Consider the following 19,516-nt stretch of genomic DNA (forward strand, 5'->3'; position numbering starts at 1 on the left):
AGCACATGACTGCCTCATTGGATGAATCTTATTTTTACCTTTGGCTTCTATCAACCTGACCATGACCTGTCAAGGAACCAACGGGCCAGTTGACTGCAAATGAGTTTGCCTTTCATGCCATGTTGTTCTGTCCGCTCACAACGCAAATGATTCCAGGTCATTCCAATTTATTTAATTAATTTCAGAGATGAAATTATCCTGCCCAGTAACTCGATTGCTAATGGCATTTATTGTAATGGTTCTGTTCAGGTTTGCTGGTTGGAAAATAAACTCCTTCATTTCAATATTTGCCTCTTGGCTACAGCCCATAAGCTTGTCATATGCCATGACCTCATTACCACCACAGCTTAGTTGTAAGTTAATGTACTCCTAGGTGTGTGTGTGTGTGTGTGTGTGAGAGAGAGAGAGAGAGAGAGAGAGAGAGAGAGAGAGAGAGAGAGAGAGACAGAGACAGAGACAGAGAGAGAGACAGAGAGACAGAGAGAGGGAGAGACAGAGAGAGAGGGAGAGACAGAGAGGGAGAGAGAAAGAAACAGAGATAGAGTGAGAAAGACAGATAGAGACAGAGAGAGGGAGAGACAGAGAGAGGGAGAGAGAAAGAAACAGAGATAGAGAGAGAGACATAGGGAGACAGAAAAAGAGAGAGGGAGAGACAGAGACAGAGAGAGGGAGAGAGAAAGAAACAGAGATAGAGAGAGACAGAGACAGAGAGAGACAGAGAGACAGAGAGAGGCAGGCTTCTATCTTAACTACCTCGCTGTTCTCCTCACTTATCCTCTGAACTGCTATTTCTAACAGATGGATTGACCAGCATGGTAGAACCCATACTTATGGGCACTTGGATCATACACATTTGAACTGAATTTTTAAAAAGTGAACGTAGGGGGCGGGATCCTGACCCACTAGAGCAGGGCTTTGATTTGAGATTTGTGCAGGTACACAACATTTGTAACTGGAAGGGCTGGCCAGGGCTTGAGGTGGGACAATGGGTGGGACAATGGAGCCACTAAAGAATCAGAGGCAGAATTAAAATCTGCACGTGACTAGCTTTCCAGCCAGTCGTGAACAGGTTCATTTGTCATATCCTGGGTATATAAGGCTTATTTCAGAATAAATTCTGGGGAGCGTTCAACCTGATTGAATCCGCTCTGAGCTCCTGTTAATATATTTGTTCTAGTCAGTTACACTCAACAGCTGTTTAGACAGAATATCACTTTTCTGTCTTATTCGCAGTAATGCAATCCCCCCTTTAATCTCCTCGTGGTTTCCCATTAAGTCATGATGCTCGCTTCAGAGAAGCTGAATCAGTTTCAGATTAACAGATGAACTGTTGCTCGCATCATCTACAATTGTGCGTCTACCTCGCGCCCGTCTCCTAAATCACTCACTTGGCAAGTAGCAGGACACCTGGGCACTCCTGAGCGCTCCCTTCAAGAGCCCTCATTAGGAGACAAAGCCACTAGTCTGCAAGGCAGCGAAAGGGAGTCATTTGTGACAAAGAAGTGAGGCTACATTTGTAGAATCACTGCAAGTAAGCATCAGGCCTAGGAGCGAAAGGAGAGTCCAGGGCAATCCGCATCAGGCAAACACCCGTTCCATACCCTGTGGAGTACATGTCAGCTATTGAATGTATGAGATGGACGGTCTTCAGTAGATTTGTATCTGACTAGGCATTGTAATAAAAGGCACAGTGGATCAGAAAATAAATGAGAGAATCAAGAGCTAAAAGGAAGAGGAGGGGAGAATAAAAGAGGCAAGGAAAGACAGGGGAGGGAGGAGAGGAAAGAAAAATGAAGCAAGGTCTGTTTCTTTAATTCCATAGCCACAGGGAAGCCATCAAGACACATCATCCATAAATACTTGAGATTGAATGAAGTTGCCTCATATAATTTTAATCTTGATTTCAAACAAAAGTTTCAAGTCTTTTTTTTTTTTTTTTCAGAGCTGAGGACCGAACCCAGGGCCTTGGGCTTGCTAGGCAAACGCTCTACCTCTGAGCTAAATCCCCAACTGTTTCAAGTCTTTTAAATGATCTTAAATGTTACCTTCTTTCTACCCTAAGCCCAAAATAATAATGCCTGTATATGATTACCTAAATCCTCTTTTTGGACATCCCGTTAGCGTCTCAGAGGAACAGAGCAGGCATGAGCATTTGGGAAACACAGACACCAAGCTTCAGGCTAGACCAGGATCCATAAGTGCATCAGGGCTAGATGGTGAACTTTGGGCTTTGGGTTCCCTAAGGTGTCTGCCATTGCTAGGAAATCCCAGGGCACAGTGAATGCAACCACTGGTAACACATCAGTAAATTGTCATGAGCATGTGACAATAAAACTTTATTGATAAAACAAGCAGTGAAATGGATTGGACAGGAGGATGTGATTTCCAGTTAGAGAGACCAGCCCCTTTCCACAAGGCAGCAACAGCAGGGAGATGCTGAAAACCAGATTGGAAGGGGTCCAGCCATCCTCTCCTTCATCCCGTCTCACTCCCTTTCTGGTGTGTTGCCTCCAGTTCCTTACGGAAGGAAATGAAGTCAACGTATCATGTTGATGGAGATACTTACATCATTGTTGATCGCAGCACTGTTCGCAAGGCTGAGGCTGTAGACATAGCCAAAGTGTCCATCACCAGAGGAATGGGTGGTGCAGATGCATGATGGGATTTTTTTTCCCTGGCCATACAGATTTTCATTTGGTGGACAATGAACGTAGCTGGAGATGGTCATATTAAGTGAATTGTCAATCTCAGGAAGACAAATGTGGCGTGCTCTTCTCACTTAGAGATCCATAAAATTTTGTATTTACAGATGACAAGAAGTGAGGCTGTCTAGGGGAACAAGGGGCACTACAAAGAGGCAGGATAAAGAGTGTGTAAACCAGGTGCAGGGAGTTCTGCTCTGGGTATACTTCTATTAATGTGTGCCTGAAAATGGCCTTGTGTAATTCAGTTTAGGGCAATTAAAAGATATAACAAGGGTAGAAAGGTCACCAGGGGTGTCCTTCAAAGATGCAGTCACTCCTCGTGCGGACTCCAAAATCCGTAAGTAAATGTGATCTGTAGTTAAAGCTGAGCTTGCTTCACCTCTTTGCCCCCCAAAAGATTGTCCTTGTAGCATCTTTCTAATGACGCCATCTTGGCCTGTACGCTAACATCTGACTTACAGGAAGCCATCAGTTGGCACAAAAATTAATTTTGGGATCCAGGAGAGGAGGAGACACCTCTGCACCTTCCACGGTGTCTGAATCCTAAGTGCAGCTAAGCAGCTTACACAGTTATTTTAATAGCGAGCAGTGAAACAGTGTTTATATTCTGATAGTTTTATAATCTAACTCCATGTTGGATGGTTACTGTCATTGACATGAAGGAATCACCCCTCGGCTGACAATCCTGTGTAAGAGAGGCAATGGAGAGGGGCTGGAATTCCACTAATCTTAGACCATTGGGAGGCAGGAATGTTCTGCTTCTTGATTAGAAATGGCTGCTTAAGAAGGGCCCTGTGTGACTTCGATTTTCATTGTGTCATACTTGTGCATGCCTGTGTATGCAAATGGAGGCCAGAAGACCACCTTGGTCTTCTTCCACAAAGCAACCTTGTTTATTTGAGGCAGAGTCTCTCAGGACATTGGCACTGCTGGTTAAGGAGGAGAGTCAGCCGGTAAATCAGCCAAATCTGCCTCTGCCTCCCCAACACTGGGATGATAAGCCTGAGCCACCAGCCTACAGTTTTTAGTGGATACCTCTGGTCTCCATGCCTGTGAAGCAAGTACCCTAAGGACTGAGCCATCTTTCCGGACAAGTGGAAGAAGATTTTTTTTCCCATGATGTCATTACTTTCTCATGTAAGAAAGCGGGTTTCAAATGAATCGGTGGGTCTTTCATTCATTCCTCCATTCATTCACACATCAGTTATTTCTTCCTGCATTTTCTTCCTTCTCCTCTTTTCTTCCATTTTAACAGGCCTTACTCGTTTTTTGTGTGGTGAAGCCAATAGGTCAAAGATGACTGACAGGAAAATATGGTTTGTTCCACACACAGTTCTACACACAGACCAAGCATCCTTTCAAGCCACAAGAGCCACACAGGAAAATACAGAAGGAAGCTGTGACAAGGCAGAGCAGGCAGACTTAGGTTTGGGCCATGTCGCTGGTCTCTGGGATACAGGGCTTGCTATGTGGTTGGTTAGTACCTGGCCATAGGCTGAAAGGGTGGATGGATGAACAGTGGGCTGAATGTGAGAGCCCTGTAGAAGAGCTGGATGGCTCCCTTGGTAAAACCCTGAATGAGAACTGGCTTGCATCTGGAAGGTGCCCTCATGGGTAATTTATTTGCCATGTCTAGGAACTGACTGAGGTCCCAGTAAAGAAGGGAGATGTGACTGTGAGCTTGGGCGATGCTTTAGGAGAGTTAGACTGCCCCCAGTAGAGAGAGGGGAAGAAAGTGGCCAACAAAAGGAGCTCCAACTTAACCTTGGACAGAAAGTGGTTTCCTATGGTTCAGGTGAATGTGGGAGCAGGGATCAGGGAAGAAGAGAAGGGTGGACAGAAACAGCTAAGACCTTGAAATCTAGCACGCTGACTTGGTGGTCCTTACTAGTGTTGTTGAGTATGGCTGTATCTTGACATTGTTTACTTGTTTATGTTTTTCCTACTGCTGTGATAAAATTAGGGACACAGTAACTTAGGGGGACCAGGTTTATTCTGACTCACGGTTCCAAGGGTAGAATCCATTAGGACAAGAGTTTGAAGTGGCTGGTCACGTGGCATCCAGAATCAGGAAGCAGAGGCAGATGGGTGAATGCTATGGCACCCAGCTCTTTCTCCGTTTTCCTTTTACACACTTCAGGATTACACTTAGGGAATGATACTGCCCACAGTGGGCAGGACATTTTCCTATTACACACTTCAGGATTACACTTAGGGAATGATACCGCCCACAGTGGGCAGGACATTTTCCTTTTACACACTTCAGGATTACACTTAGGGAATGATACCGCCCACAGTGGGCAGGACTTCTGACCTCAATGAACACAATGAAGACCATTCCCCATAGATACTCATCTCTGAGGTTATTTACGTCCTCAAATTAGCAACAATAACTACCACAGGCTCCTGTGGCTATGTGGAGAACTCTCACCTGACTGAAATTGAAACGCAGGAGTTTGAGAGTTTCAGTTTCCCCTTAACTTAGCTGAAATTAGTTTAGCTTACAGTGAGGCATCTGGAGAGGTGGAGTCCAGTAACCTCCAGGAGGACTTTGAGGAGTTGGGAGTTTTTTTCTCTCAGGATATCTGAGAAGCATTGTTTAGGAAGACAATGGATCTCAGTTTGAATCATTTTGTAGCATCTTCTTGCTACACTGTAGGAAAGCTATGGAGGTGTGTTACTCCAGGCTTTTGCAGCAGAGGAGGTGAGAGGACCTGACCAGCAGATGGGAGAAGAAGATAGGGATTCTTGGGGCTCTCAGTGCCGATTCCATAAACCCGATAAGCTGAAGTAGCTTTGGTTGATGGGTTCGCAGCCATAGTATGTGCATAAGTAAGGCTGGGTATAAGCCAAGATGGACTGTATGTAGAATGTATGTGTACCTCATACGTGAGCTTTCCCACCCAGAATATTCTTGTGTGCCCCTCTAATAAAGCCATCTCATCCTGCACACCACTGTCTGATTTATGCAAAGCCATCTGCTTCCATGCAAGTTTTATTCGGGATCCAGGAGTGGAGACGCACATGCACACCTGTCTCTGAACAAAACACTTCCAAGACAATCTTGTTTGGTCTTTCAAACCATAATGTCAAGAGAGACTGCCGGGGTGACAGAGGGCAATCCACACATGGTGCCCGGGGACTAGATTACTAATCCTTCTGTGCCTGTGAATCACACTGGGACGCTTGGCTCCCAGAAATCCCCGTGCTCACCCGGAGCGCCTGACTCTGCACTGTGACCCTGTGCTTTCTGATGATGAGGTAGGGGAGAGAGGAGACAGGAGAGCAACGTGGCCCCAGAGACATCCTCTCATAGAAACCACACTTCTTATCAAAGCCCTAATTTTTGCTGAGTAAGCACCTCCTCCCCACCAAGCAGACTGACCAGGAATAAAGGGGACCCATAAAGTAGCTTGTGGCTCTCTTGACATTTTAGGTCCCTGGGGGAAGGGAGACATCAGTAGGGATGAAGGAGACTTATGAAGAGAACCTTTCCTGGCCTTTCTGTTTCCTGTTTTCTCTCCCCTCACCTTTAGTGCTCATATGAGTTGCTCTAAGTTGGTTTAGGACAAGATCCTGCTATGCAGCCATGGCCAACATCAAACTGTCCTCAATCCCCCTGCCTCCCCTCCCCTATGCCAGGCTTGCAGGTGTGGACCACTCTGCCTAAGCCCTCCTTTCCCCCATTGAATAACTTTTAATTACAGGCATACTTATTACTATAAATTGGAAGAAGAAGACGAAGAAAAAAAAAACAACAATCCTGTGGTTTGTTGGACCTCCGTGGAGACATGCACAGTTCTAAAATTAAATGTGCTCTCCTACACCGTCTGGGGAAGGAGGCATTTTTCAGGCAAACCATAAGAAAGGAAAGCTAATCTCTCGCATCCGCTTGCCCACATCTCGATACGCTTGTCTTTAGAATTACACACTGGCACATTACTGTTGAATGGTAGGAAGGCAGTGGCAGATAGCAGGGGAAAGCAGATGTCTGGACCTACGACCTCAGGAAAATGACCTTGCATTGCACCTCAGTTTATTCACCTGAAAAATGGGGTCAGCAGCACTGCCTGCACTTCCGAAGCTCCTTCGTGCCTTTAGGAAGATAACGTGGAGACGGGCCTTTTACACATACACCCCACCACATTCATGCCATTTATCTTATTATCAGTTTTACTATCATTGCTCTTGCCCCCCAGCAGGGCAAACTTTCCTCTTCGGGCTAAGAACACCCCCTCCCGTAATTCTAGAGCACTTTCGTACAAGGCAATTGTACGAGGAACTGGAGCCAGCTCTTGCTTCTTTGAGTTCAACTGTGGAGGCCACAGGAGGCCTCTTCTGAGAGATGCCAAAAGGAGAAAAATGGAGATGCCAGCATCCACAAACGTTATCCCCGTCCCTGCAGAATCGTGACATCTCTGATCCCTCCAGCGTTGACTGCGGGATATTTATTATTCAGCGATAATAATAAATCGCCCCTTATAAAATCCAGGGAATCGAGTGTCGCGGAGGGGAGGAAGGGGAGAGCCGTGAGAGTCAGAGGTCCAGCCAGGCCCAGGCTATTAATCACCGCCCTCCATTATTTCTCGAAGATTCATTCATTGTTCCATGGGTACCTAGAGGGTCAATTAGAGACCACAGACAGGCTTTTGCAAAGACACAGGAGGGTCAATTAGACCCGCCTTATAGTTTTCTGCTTTACCAGCAAGTGCCAGCCCATTGCACATCAGACTCCGGGAGCTCGGAAATAAACATGGTGTTTCCCTCCCCCCCTCCTTCAGAGAGAAGGAAGAACCGGACAAGGAGAAACGAATGAGGGTAGTAACCGCCCCGTCACACGGGGCTCACAGGCAGTCAGGCTGTGGGTCCGTGGGAGCCAAAGGGATTCGGTGACCAACTCAGACTTGTGAGGAGCAAAGTTCTTGTGGGGTCAGAGGCTCAGGAATGGTCAGGGAGCTTCCATGATAGAAAGCTCTCGTCCCTTATCCGAGGTGGCTCATTTATCTTAGGTGCCATCTTAACCGTGCAGGCTTGAGGGCCCAATTATAAGCCATAGCAAACAATAGAAAGAGGACCCGAACCCATGATGATTTGAGCCGGGAGAGACTGGCCTGACCTGGGCCTGAGTCTCTGTGCCCGCCATAGCCGCTGTTCGCGTTTAGGAAGAATTTGCCCAATGTCATACACGTATTGTTTTGCACTATTTTCTTAGGGTTCTCCCTGAGATTGGCAGCACATTTACGTCTCGCCACTGATTACAATAAAACAAAAGAGAGAGATCGTTCCCAGTAAGGAGGAGATGAAGGGCTAGGCCTGCATCTTGGAGGTAGAGCATGTGGTTAGCATGTGTGAGGTACTGGGTTTGACTCCACAATACAAAAAGAAGGGCAGGGAGAACATGGAAGAGAGAGGATCCCCGGCCAGCACCCCCATCTACTGCTTTTCCACGTAGAAGATTACACATTGGCTCTGCCCATTCCTAAACGTTCAGTCTTGTTAACAGAGTGAAGGAGCTGTTCAACATCACTACCACAACACTCCTCCTCTTCCTCCTCCTCTTCCTCCTCCTCCTCTTCCTCCTCCTCCTCTTCCTCCTCCTCCTCCTCTTCCTCCTCCTCCTCCTCTTCCTCCTCTTCCTCTTCCTCCTCTTCCTCTTCCTCCTCTTCCTCCTCCTCCTCTTCCTCCTCTTCCTCTTCCTCCTCTTCCTCTTCCTCCTCTTCCTCCTCCTCCTCTTCCTCCTCCTCCTCTTCCTCCTCCTCTTCCTCCTCCTCCTCTTGCTCCTCCTCTTCCTCCTCCTCCTCTTCCTCCTCTTCCTCCTCCTCTTCCTCCTCTTCCTCTTCCTCCTCTTCCTCTTCCTCCTCTTCCTCTTCCTCCTCTTCCTCCTCCTCCTCTTCCTCCTCTTCCTCTTCCTCCTCCTCTTCCTCCTCCTCCTCTTCCTCCTCCTCCTCTTCCTCCTCTTGCTCCTCCTCTTTCTCCTCCTCCTCTTCCTCCTCCTCCTCTTCCTCCTCTTGCTCCTCCTCTTCCTCCTCCTCCTCTTCCTCCTCCTCCTCTTCCTCCTCTTGCTCCTCCTCTTCCTCCTCCTCCTCTTCCTCCTCCTCCTCTTCCTCCTCCTCTTCTTCCTCTTCTTCTTCCTCCTCTTCCTCCTCCTCCTCTTCCTCCTCACCACCACCATCATCATCACCCTCATTTTGACCTTGAGGTCCTCTTGTTCTGATGCACCTTCACACAGGATCTTGAAGTAAAAGAGAAACACTCTTCACATATGAGCCACCAGTACCAGCTTTAGTGATTTCCCCACCTCCATGCCCCACCCTCCCCGCCCTCCAGGGTGTCAGTCACTGCTTCTTGCCTCTCTGGTTTAAAAGTCACTCAGTGCCTTGCAGCAGCACTGTTGCAGGAGATGGGGATCCAATACAAAACGAAAGAAGTGAATCTCAGTGTTCAACATTCGTGGAATGTGGGAGCCCTTTGCATGCTGGGCCTGCTACACAGGAGTCATTTGTCAGGAATGGATCTCCAGGAAGGCTATTGAGGACTTCAGTTGAACAGTCTAATCTGGTGACAAATGGAGCCATGGCCCAAATTTCCAAACTGCCCTCCCCCTTCATCACTGAGACACACGTGTATATTTCTCTAGGACAGTGATTTGGAAAAGGCTGCGCACACAGTATGCCCACCATAAGTGCTTGTTGACTCAGGGAGTCAATATGGCCTGTATGACCTCCATTCCTGACCTCGGTGATGTTCTTCTCCTGCAGCTGCATTGACCCCAGGCTGCTGCCCCTGGACCACCTTCTGATCTCTGAATAACGGGCAAAGTGATGCCCCATGCCTTGGGTTCTCCGTCTCCTAGCTTTACATTCTGTATCTATGGGCAGAGAAGAATCTTAACGTCTGCCGCCATGTTCTCCCAGCTCCTTCCCCACTGCTTCTCCCTCTCCTTCTAAAACCTCTGTTCCTGCCTCCCTTCATTCTCGTCCAATGACAGGCCTTGTTTTAGCTTGTCTGCCTTCAACTGCATAATGACATCAACTGACGCCCAGATGGTCATGATTTCTGGCTCTCAGAGGACTTTTACTTGACCTACGAAAGAATCTTTCACAATGTATTGTTACTGTTTGTGTGTATATGATGTGGGGTAAGGAAGACCATGGGAGCGGCAAGGCCAACAAAAACAGGCTTGGGTGGCAAATTTGTTATGGCTGCCCAGATTTTTCTAAGGGAAATGAATGAATTGCTAGTATCTTAGACTTTATAACAAAACTAGGAATCCCTTCATCTCTTAAAAAAGGCCTGATGTAATGTAGCTGACCTTTTAGTCTGGTACTGGTTGGGTGGGCTTGAGCAGCCTCTGCCCCTGTCTAGCCAGACATGTGCCTTCTGGTTTTCTATTCCATGTCAGACCCACTTCCCTCTTTTTACAGTCTGTGTGACCTCTTGGCAGGATAATGTGTCATAGTCTGTAAGTGTTCCTACTCACGGCAAGCTGTAACCACCTCTTCTAGGCTCTCGGCACACCAGCCTCCAATTCACTGAGGTGACTTCTGCCTCAAACACCTTTTTCTGGGCTCAACCTGTGTATACCTTGAACGTCTAGGACTTTGTATGGATCTGTGCATCCCTCTGCCTGGAATGTTCTATCCATAACTAGCTGTAGTTCTTCCAAAGACTTGCTGGACCTATACTTCCTTCCTTCCTTCCTTCCTTCCTCTTCCTCCTCTTCCTCTTCCTCTTCCTCTCCCTCCTCTTCCTCCTCCTCCTCTTCCTCTTCTTCCTCCTCTTCCTTCTTTCCCTTTTCTTCTTCCTCCTCCCCCTCCTCTTCCGCTTCTTTCTCCTACTCCTCTTCCTCTTCCTCTTTTTCCTTCTCCTCTTCCTTCTCTTCCTCCTTCTATCCTCCTCTTCCTCCTCTTCCTCCTCTTCCTTCTTTCCCTTTTCTTCTTCCTCCTCCTCCTCTTCATCCTATTCCTCCTCTTCCTTCTTTCCCTTTTCTTCTTCCTCCTCCCCTCTTCCCCCTCCTCTTCCTCTTCTTTCTCCTACTCCTCTTCCTCTTCCTCTTTTTCCTTCTCTTCCTTCTCTCCCTCCTTCTATCCTCCTCTTCCTCCTCTTCCTTCTCTCCCTTTTCCTCCTCCTCCTCCTCCAGACTCAGCCAGGCAGGTTGCCATCCTCTGTTGTCCCCACAATACCCTCTCCAGCCACAGGGCTACTGTGATAGCTGTTTACTAACCTGCTGGGCATCACATACTGCTACCCTAAGGTAAAAAGCCATTCTGCTCATGGTCATATCCTAAACATGTGTGTGACAAGAGATACAGTTGAGTCTGTCGGGAGCCCAGCATGGGTGAAAGAAAGTGGTGGAGGAGTCAGGAGATAGACACCTGGCACCTCCCAAGTCCTAGCGTATGTACATCCTCCCTTCATGGTAAAGATCATCAGCAGTGACTTTTAAGAATATTGTGACATCTGATGTAATAAGGGGACTGGACTGTTTTGCAAGCTTCCCTCTGTCCTCAGCAAAGAAGGACGGCACCCGCTAAGCTGTTGAGAATAGTGAGAGTAAATGGGACCTGAGGCCAGCGCCAAGGCCACATGTAGCTAAGACACCAACACAATTGGGGGTGGGCGTCAGGAGCAGCGTCTTCCACTGGGGAAGACATCCTCCAGACAATGAATGAGTGGGAATGACTTCACCTACTTCCCCTTCCTCACGAGGATTCCTGCATCACCTTGGATCTAGAAACATGTGTCACACGTGTCACACGTGTCAGGAAGCAAGGGCTCTGGGAGCAGTGTGGTCAGCAAATGGACACTGGCATAATTCATCATGTGTGTCTGTTTTGTGTATTCCACGAAGATTTCCCTTTTCTTCCTTTTTGGATCCTTCTCCTTGAGGGAAAGCCACTTCTGCCATGAGCTCCTCAATAGAGTGTTCTGCCTAATGACGTTAGCCATATGGATATGGACAGGAAGGCTCTCTGCCCATCCATCTCACAGAACGCAAGGTCCCACCCGACCTGCTCTCCACCCTCGGTGTCTCATGTGACTCACTGTCCGATGCAGAAAGTCCAGTTCCCAGCTTCCTCTCCATTTTTCTGTTTTGTCTGAAATAACTTAGATCTCAGGAGTTTGCTGCTGTTACTTTGCTTCAGAAAAATGATTAAGCTGTGGTCTTTTTTTGTGTGTGTATAATTTGGTTATGAGGAGACATTTACAAAGCCGTTCTTCCCTTCCCTTCTCTCTGTAGTTTGATAGATTACATGAGGAGGGATGATATTTTTATGTACAAATATCCATTGCAGAGCTTTTCTGTACATAGTAACGTAGAAGAAAGCACATTCTTTTCGAAGCCTAAATGCTCAATGCTGTTGGGCTATGAGGATGTCCCCACTTGATTGGCATAGGAAAGGAATGTCACTAGCTACTCCTGGCCTGAACTCCCTCCTGGCCAGCCTCTCACCACTGACATGGAAACCGACAGTGATAAGTATTGTTTTGCAACCAATGTTTTCTAAGTAAAAGGAACAGAGCTGTGGTGATTGGGGTATGGGGTCAAGAGTTTTATGCTCTGCAGGTTCAGTGATTGTGAAAGCTAATAAAGATAAAAAATTAAAAGCAAAAGAGACGTTCTACTTAGGGTTCTTTAAGCTGGAGTTCTTGCTGCTCTGTTTGTGCGTCATCACTGTGCAGCAAATCAGCACATACTCGACAACTCCAGCCCCTACTCACTCACTGGCTGCAGTTCTGTAGGTCGAAAGCAGGGACTCGTTTAGCTGCTTTATCATCTCTGAAGCTCATGAGGACCATAAGGTGTCAGCTGGAGCTGCACTCCTTTCTGCCGACACTGGAGGGAAATCCACTGCCACATTCGTCCAAGGTGTTGGTAGGATTTAGTTCCTTAAAGCTGCAAGACTGGGGCTTGAGGTTCCTCTTTTGTCATAGCAGGTGGCTGCCTTCTGCTACTGGAGGCCACCACCCATATCCCCTGACACTCCAGGAAAAGCAACAGAGACTCATAGATGGAGTCCCTTTAATGTATGATTCTACCTTTTGGGTTGAATCCCCCTCACTTTCTCAACGCTGCTGTCTGAACACAAATAGAAGGACTTACATGATTTGGACATAGGGTTTGGAAAATCTATTTAGAACAATGCACTGACAGATCAATGCCTGGGAGAACCTATGTGTACATCATGGACTGGGTGTCCTGGAACCATAGAGTTTCACCCGCAAAAGCTATGTGTGTTTGTATCTGTGTGTGCATGTGCATGTGTGTAGTGTCTGTGTGTATGTGTGTGTGTGTGTGTGTGTGTGGTATGTGTTGTGTATGCGTGTGCATATACAGGTGTGTACATGTGTGTTTGTTGTGTGTAGTGTGTATATATCTGTGTGTATCCTGTGTGTACTGTGTCCATGTCTGTTGTGTGTAATGTGTGTATATCGTATGTGTGTGTATGTGTGTGTGTGTGGGTGTGTATGTGTTCACTTTGTGGAGGTGTGCAGGAGCATGTATGTGCATGTGTCTGTGATAGCCAGAGGAAAGTTTTTGATGTTCTTCCTCAGGAGCCGGCCACCTTGAATTTTGAGGTGAGATCTAGTACCCCGATCTCTTTGTTTGTGGTCACCAGCCATCCTCAAGCCCTCTCCTGTTTCCACCTCCTCAGTGCTGGAATTACAGGTGGGCACCACCATGCCTGGGACCTAACTCAGGCCTCGATGCTTACCAGGCAAACACTCTACTGACCAACACACCTCCTCCTCATCCCTGACTTAATTTTAAATAACAAAGCAAAGACTGGCATTTCAGAGACGGGAAATGAAGGAGGTTTTTATACTTGAAGATGATGCCCTGTAAGGGAACTTAGGGAAAGCACCCAAATGTAGTCAGAGGCCCAATAGTGTGAAGACCTTCAGTTGTGCAGCACACGTGTGACCCCACCTGAAAAAGCAGAAAAGCACGCAGGGAAAGGAAAGGTGAGTGTATGGCCACGAGCTGGGACCACTGAGTAAGTGGATGTCACTTGCTAGCTCTGTGGTGGCAGAGATAGGCTTTCCACAGATGCCCTCCTGTCTTCCTTTTCTGCTGTGCTGGCTAGGCATGGAGCAGTGTGAGGAAGGAGGTAAAATGAGCCCCACAGAGACTTGGCATCTGACCTCTACCATGTCACCCTTGCACAGTGCTCTTCTGAGATATGACTTCATCTCAACCCCTCCCCCCACAATTACGCTTGAACTCCCAGTGCAGCCATGTGACATCGGTGTCGGAACTGGCAGGTTCATCCCACACCAGTTCATTCACACCCAGGAATGGAGGTGCCTTTCCTTTGTTCTATTCCAATAGAGGACCAGCCAGGCCTGGAAGGAGTGCTCGAGGAGGGAAGTACTCCAGGGAGGGAGGGAGTCCTCCAGGGAGGGAGTACTTGAGGCATCTAAAGTACTTGAGAGTGAGTCTGAGCTTGGAAACTCATCGGGCTAGGTGTGTCTATCCCCATGGGACCCAAGGCCGCATGACCAAGGAGAGCAGTGAACCCAGCCCCACACAAAAACCTAAGCTTACTTAAAACATGTGATAGTTCTGCAGTTTGCTCTGCAAACTGATGGCACAATTCTGGACTGAGATCTTCACAGATTAATGGCTTTTTGCAATGTCAAAAGGTCTGCCCAGGCATTCCAGTCACGCCCATTGGCTCAGGGAAGACCATGTGGAGGGAAGCTGACTCTTTAGTATCCTAACACAAGAGCAGGAACCTGGCCTGGCCTTAGAGTCCTCCCATTTAAAGCCTCTCACAACATGAGAGAGTCCCCAGACAAGGAACCACAATTGGTTAATTACAGGAAGACAACCTCACACACTCAGTGGCTCCTCTTGCTTCTCACCCTACCACACACCACCAAATCCTTCAGAAGAGGATTACAGATGTTTTCTCCACCCCCCTATTCCTCCCTCTATCTCTCTTTCTTTGCACCCTCTGCACTCCACACTTCAAGCTAAATATAATGTATCTGATTTCCCATCATACATACTAATCAGGATTGAAAGTTGTCTTCTGGGGCTTTAAAAAGCTAGCCAAGAGCGGTGCGATTTCTCCAAAAGGATGTCTGCAATCAAGATGATTACATGGGAAAATAAATCATAATTTATATTGCTGAAAATGTCATTTGCAAAAAAAAAAAAAAAACACTCTGACAATGCCTCCCTCGGTCTACTTCTCTGTGTGGGATAAACGCTGCCCTTTTACATCTCTCCCTCTTTCCTTATTTATTTATTTCCTTTTAACGATCTGAATACCTCAGAAGCAACTGCCGTTTTGGGGAGGCAGGAGGTTGTTGGGGAATACAACTGACAAGCTGGAAAGACCTAAATTGAACAATATGAGAGAGTGCAAGGATGTTCTGCATTCAGGATGCACGTGCGTACACGCCGACATCTTCCTGTTGAAAAGGAACTCCCAGCCAGACTCTGAAACCAAAGGCTCTCATCCGCCCACATGCCTTTAAGTCAGTGAGCACACACACCAAGTTATCTAAGAGAATCGATCAGTGATGAGACTTGCTAGTCTCTCTTGGAATTAAAAACTAGCTCCAGTTTTACCCTGGTTGACAAACATCAGGTGAACGAACACCCATAGTTAACACTCGAGGCTGACTAAAAGTGGCCTCCGACTCTCACCCCTCTCCATCACGGGACTACCCTTGCACCTTGGAGTTAACATCTTCCCGTAAAGAACCCTCCAACCTTCACCCCTCGGTGGTCCTGACCAACAGAGCTCTTTCACACACTCTGCTCAAAACCTGTCTAAAGCTGTGGTGTGAACAAGCCTACCAGGTAGCGCAGGCAACAACCAAGGCTTAAAAGTGGAGTTGCCTCGCCGCAGCCTGCTAAGCTCTCGTTGCAGACCTGGTGGAACCAGAGGCTAAACAGGGTAGTCGTTGTTTTACATTTGGGGGTCATTTCTTATACAGTAGAAGTTAGTAAAGACGCAAGGAGGGAGCAAGGGAACGGGGAGCAAGAAGACAACTGCTTCTTCCTCATTACGGTATTCAACTGGACCCTTTGCAAACACCCCGTGAAACTCTCAGGCATGTTGACATCAGATGTCTTCCTTTATTGCCATCCACCTTAGTTGGGGGTCTTACGCTGAGCATGGGACCTAGGCTGGCTGATTCAGAAGTTCCAGGGAATCCCCCTGTCTTTGTTTCTTCTGCGATGAGACTGCAGCCATACTCTGCCCCGTCGGGCTAGGAAGCTGGTCCTGGTGTTCTAAACTGAGGTCCTTACACACATAAAGCAAGAACCTTACCTGCGGAGCCACCCCCCACCCAAGATCGTAGGCCATTCCAAGCATCAAAGGAAACCCTCGGTGCCAGAGCCCTCAGTCCTTATAGACTTTGGGGGCAGGTAAATGCTCTAAAGCAGGAGAGGGGTGAGCTCTGCCTGCCTGGGCTCTGTTGACTTCCTCTCCCACGACTTCCGGGACATGAGCCCCAATAGGACAGGCAATAAATGGAGGTGAGGGAGTCGTGACCCCAAAGTGGATCTTCCTACTTCCTCCTGTGTTCCTGTTGGGGGGGTAGAGATGGCAGTGAGTGGGCACCGACCAGATGAGGAAGGTGACAATTGCTGTCTTCTTGTTACCTTATATTCATCCACTGGAGAAGGCAGAGCTGTAGACGGTTTCCACTGGGGGGCTGAATGGAAGGGAGAGGGGGAGGAACAGCACAGAGAGTGAGTAGGATGGTAACTCTACCAGCGTTGACACAGCTCAGACGCACACTTACTATGGGCTACCCATGTGCCAGGCTCATGGGTAAAACGATGCATTATCTCATGATCCTACACCATGAAGAAGACACCAGGCTCACAGTGGGCTGCTGATTATCCTCGACATGACAGCCATGTGGGTGAAGATCCTGGCTGGAGTTCTTATCACCTCCTGGTCCTTCATAAAGGCTCTACCAGCCACAGGAGGTGTTCTACACCAGGGAGATGGGCCCATCCTGTTATGAGAGCCTCCAAGGCTCATTGCTGTCTCCCACCCATGCACACAAAAGGTTTATCTGATACACATATTACATAGGAATGAAATGAGTGTTCCCACCAGCTCCGGAAAGTTCCACCTGACCCAAGCCAACTTAATCTTCGTTTAAAAAAAAAAAAAAAGAAGAGGAGAGGAGAGGAGAGGAGAGGAAAGGAAAGAAAAAACAGGACCAACAAAATCCTGCAGGATTTACCACCCAAGCCTCCAGCAGGGCAGCCTCTGCCAGGCCCTATAACCAGGCCTAAGTAACCCTGAGACCAGCCTGCAGTCCATCCTACTTCAGATGAAACACGAATGAACCAACTGCCCTGTTCCCAGTGGCTCATGGTGTGTGTGGGAGTGTGCATGAGGTTAATTCTTCATTGTATTTAATGGGACATGAACTGCCCCATTCAATCTTAGGCACTACAGAGCTAGTATGGTAAAAGCTCTCAGATGCAAGGTGCATGGTGGGACTTAAATCTTTCAGAATTACTTTAATATCCCCAAATTAATATTTTGTTATGGTTTTAACTCTATTTTTATTAATTCTTTGAGAATTTCATGCACATAAGCAACGTATTTTAATCGTGTTCATCCTCCCATTTCTCCACCAACTCCTTTCAGATCCCCCCAGTTTATGTCCTCTTTTTCTTTTTTTCTGTTATAACTCACCGAGTTCAATTTGTGCTGCCCATATACTCACGGGGGTGGGCCCATGTGATGGATAGTTTTAATTATCAACTTGACACAACTTAGAATCACCTGGGAAGAGAGTTTCAGTGAGGGATTATCTGCATTGAGTTAGTTTGTGGGCATGTCTGTGGGGGACTATCTTAATTAAGTTAGCTGATGTGTGAAGACCAAGTCCACTGTGGGCAACAACATTCCCTAGGCAGAAGGTTCTTAATTGTATAAAGAGTGGAGAAATTGAACTGAGCACAAGCAAGCAAGAGAGAGTACATGCCTGCCCCCCCCCCTCTGTTCCTGACTATGGATATGGTGTGACCAGTTGTTTAAGGTTCCTAACACCTTGACTTCCCTGTTATTACGGACTGTAACCTGGAACTGTGAGCTAGGGTAAAACCTTTCTCCTGTTTGTTCTTTTGTGGTAGTATTTCATCACAGCTGCAGGGATGACACTAGAACAATTACTTTCTATTATAGATTTTAAAAGATGTAAAACGAAAACAGCTGCAACTTTTCTTATGTATGTGGAGATATCTATCTATATCAATAGATAGATAGATAGATAGATAGATAGATAGATAGATAGATAGATAGAGATTAGATATAGATCTGTGTGCTTGAGTGTGTGTGCATTGGTATGCATTGGTGTGCATGCACATGTATGTGTATGTATGAGGCCAGAGATAACTTCTGGTGTCATTGCATTAGAGCCATTTACCTTGATTTTCTTCCCCTCCTTTAAACGGTCTTTCTCTGGAACCTGGGGCTTGTCAACCCTACAAAGCTGACTAGCCAGCTAAGCCCTATGATTCTCCTGTCTCCCCATCCCCAGCAGTGGGATTACTGGCACAACACCATCCAGGTGTTTTACCTAGGTTCTAGAGCTTGAGCTCAGGTTTACATTTGCACAGAAAGCACTTTACTAACTATACCATGTCCCACGCACCAGATTCCACTCTCTTAAATGACAGGATAACCACCTGCTAGCATAAGATTAATACCAGTGTCCCCATGCGCTTTCTCTGGTTGGTTTTCTACTAGGTTGATATAAAGGCAGTTGTTAGAAGCCACCACTATTCCTTGCACCCTCATGTTCACACCTGAACTCTCACTTTCACCTCCCACCAGCTTTGTGAAAAGCTGAGTGGCTGTGCTTGGCTTGTCCCTCTGGCTTGTAGCAGACATTCCGAGTAGTAAGATTGGATGCACCTGAGACTGGCCCAGTCCAGGAGGGTGAAGCAAACCTCTAGGGGCTCCGAGGAACCACGAAATGCTCACTATTGCAAAAGACCACCTGAAATGCCAAGAGATCTGGGGACTATGGAAAAGGGAGCAGCATGAGCAAAGACGTTCTCTCCTTAGAAAAAAGGGTTGCTCCCACCCTGAAACATTAGATACAGGAAGTGTGCTTTTCTATAAATAATGTCCACGTACATATAACGTATTTGTTCTGACAAGGGTCTCACGTAGCAAGGATAGCTTCAAACTCACTGTGTGGCGGTGAGCCTTGCATTCCTCACCCTCCTGCCTTTATCACCAGTGCTGAGGTGATAGGGAAGCACCTCCATCCAGTCATCTAATAAACCTTTGGGGTACAAAATAACGGGTATTATCATGGCATTGTCTGTGTTTGCCCCAATACCTCCTCCCCTATTTGGCCTCCCCCTCCCCCAAACGGTTCCCCTTCTGCTCCCACCCGAGTCTGTGTGTATGACGCATATACGGGATTATGTATTTGTAAGTCTACCTCCCCCTTAAACAAGCTGACCCATTGTCATTGCATTGAAGCTACTTTTTTTTTTTTTTAATTTCTGGAACTTTCTGTTTTACTTTGCCTTTCCAGTCAAGACAGCTACCGTTGAGTTTGTGGAAAGAATTACCATCTCCGTCCCCTCTCCCCTGCGTACCCTACCATTGGCTGTGTCTTCAAATTTATACTACGCCTTTCGAGGAGCAGCTGGGGGAAGGGGGGTGCGGGCGGCGGAGAAAATGTGAAATGTTAATGCCTCCTCTCCTAACCGCAGCATTGTCAGCTCCGTTTTGTACATATATGATTATGAAGCAATTTGCATTAAATTTACACCTTTTCAAATTTTGAAAATTGCTTTG

The 19,516-nt window shown here is 47.2% G+C and overlaps 1 protein-coding gene across 6 annotated transcripts in view; it reads left to right on the forward strand.

Moving 5' to 3' along the window:
• The window catches only part of Wwox (WW domain-containing oxidoreductase), a 930,922-nt gene that overhangs the window by 385,462 nt on the left and 525,944 nt on the right, over nucleotides 1-19,516 (forward strand). The window contains exon 10 of one of the 6 annotated variants that reach the window (XM_039097634.2): nucleotides 1-19,516. This exon is cut by the window's right edge and continues 62,187 nt beyond it. The exons of the other annotated variants lie outside the window; for them this stretch is intronic. Coding sequence (XP_038953562.1) covers nucleotides 1-9 — 9 coding nt within the window. The 3' untranslated portion in view covers nucleotides 10-19,516. 6 annotated transcript variants of the gene reach the window in all.

Source organism: Rattus norvegicus, chromosome 19 (genome assembly GCF_036323735.1).
Source record: "Rattus norvegicus strain BN/NHsdMcwi chromosome 19, GRCr8, whole genome shotgun sequence".
NCBI classification, from domain to species: Eukaryota; Metazoa; Chordata; class Mammalia; order Rodentia; family Muridae; genus Rattus; species Rattus norvegicus.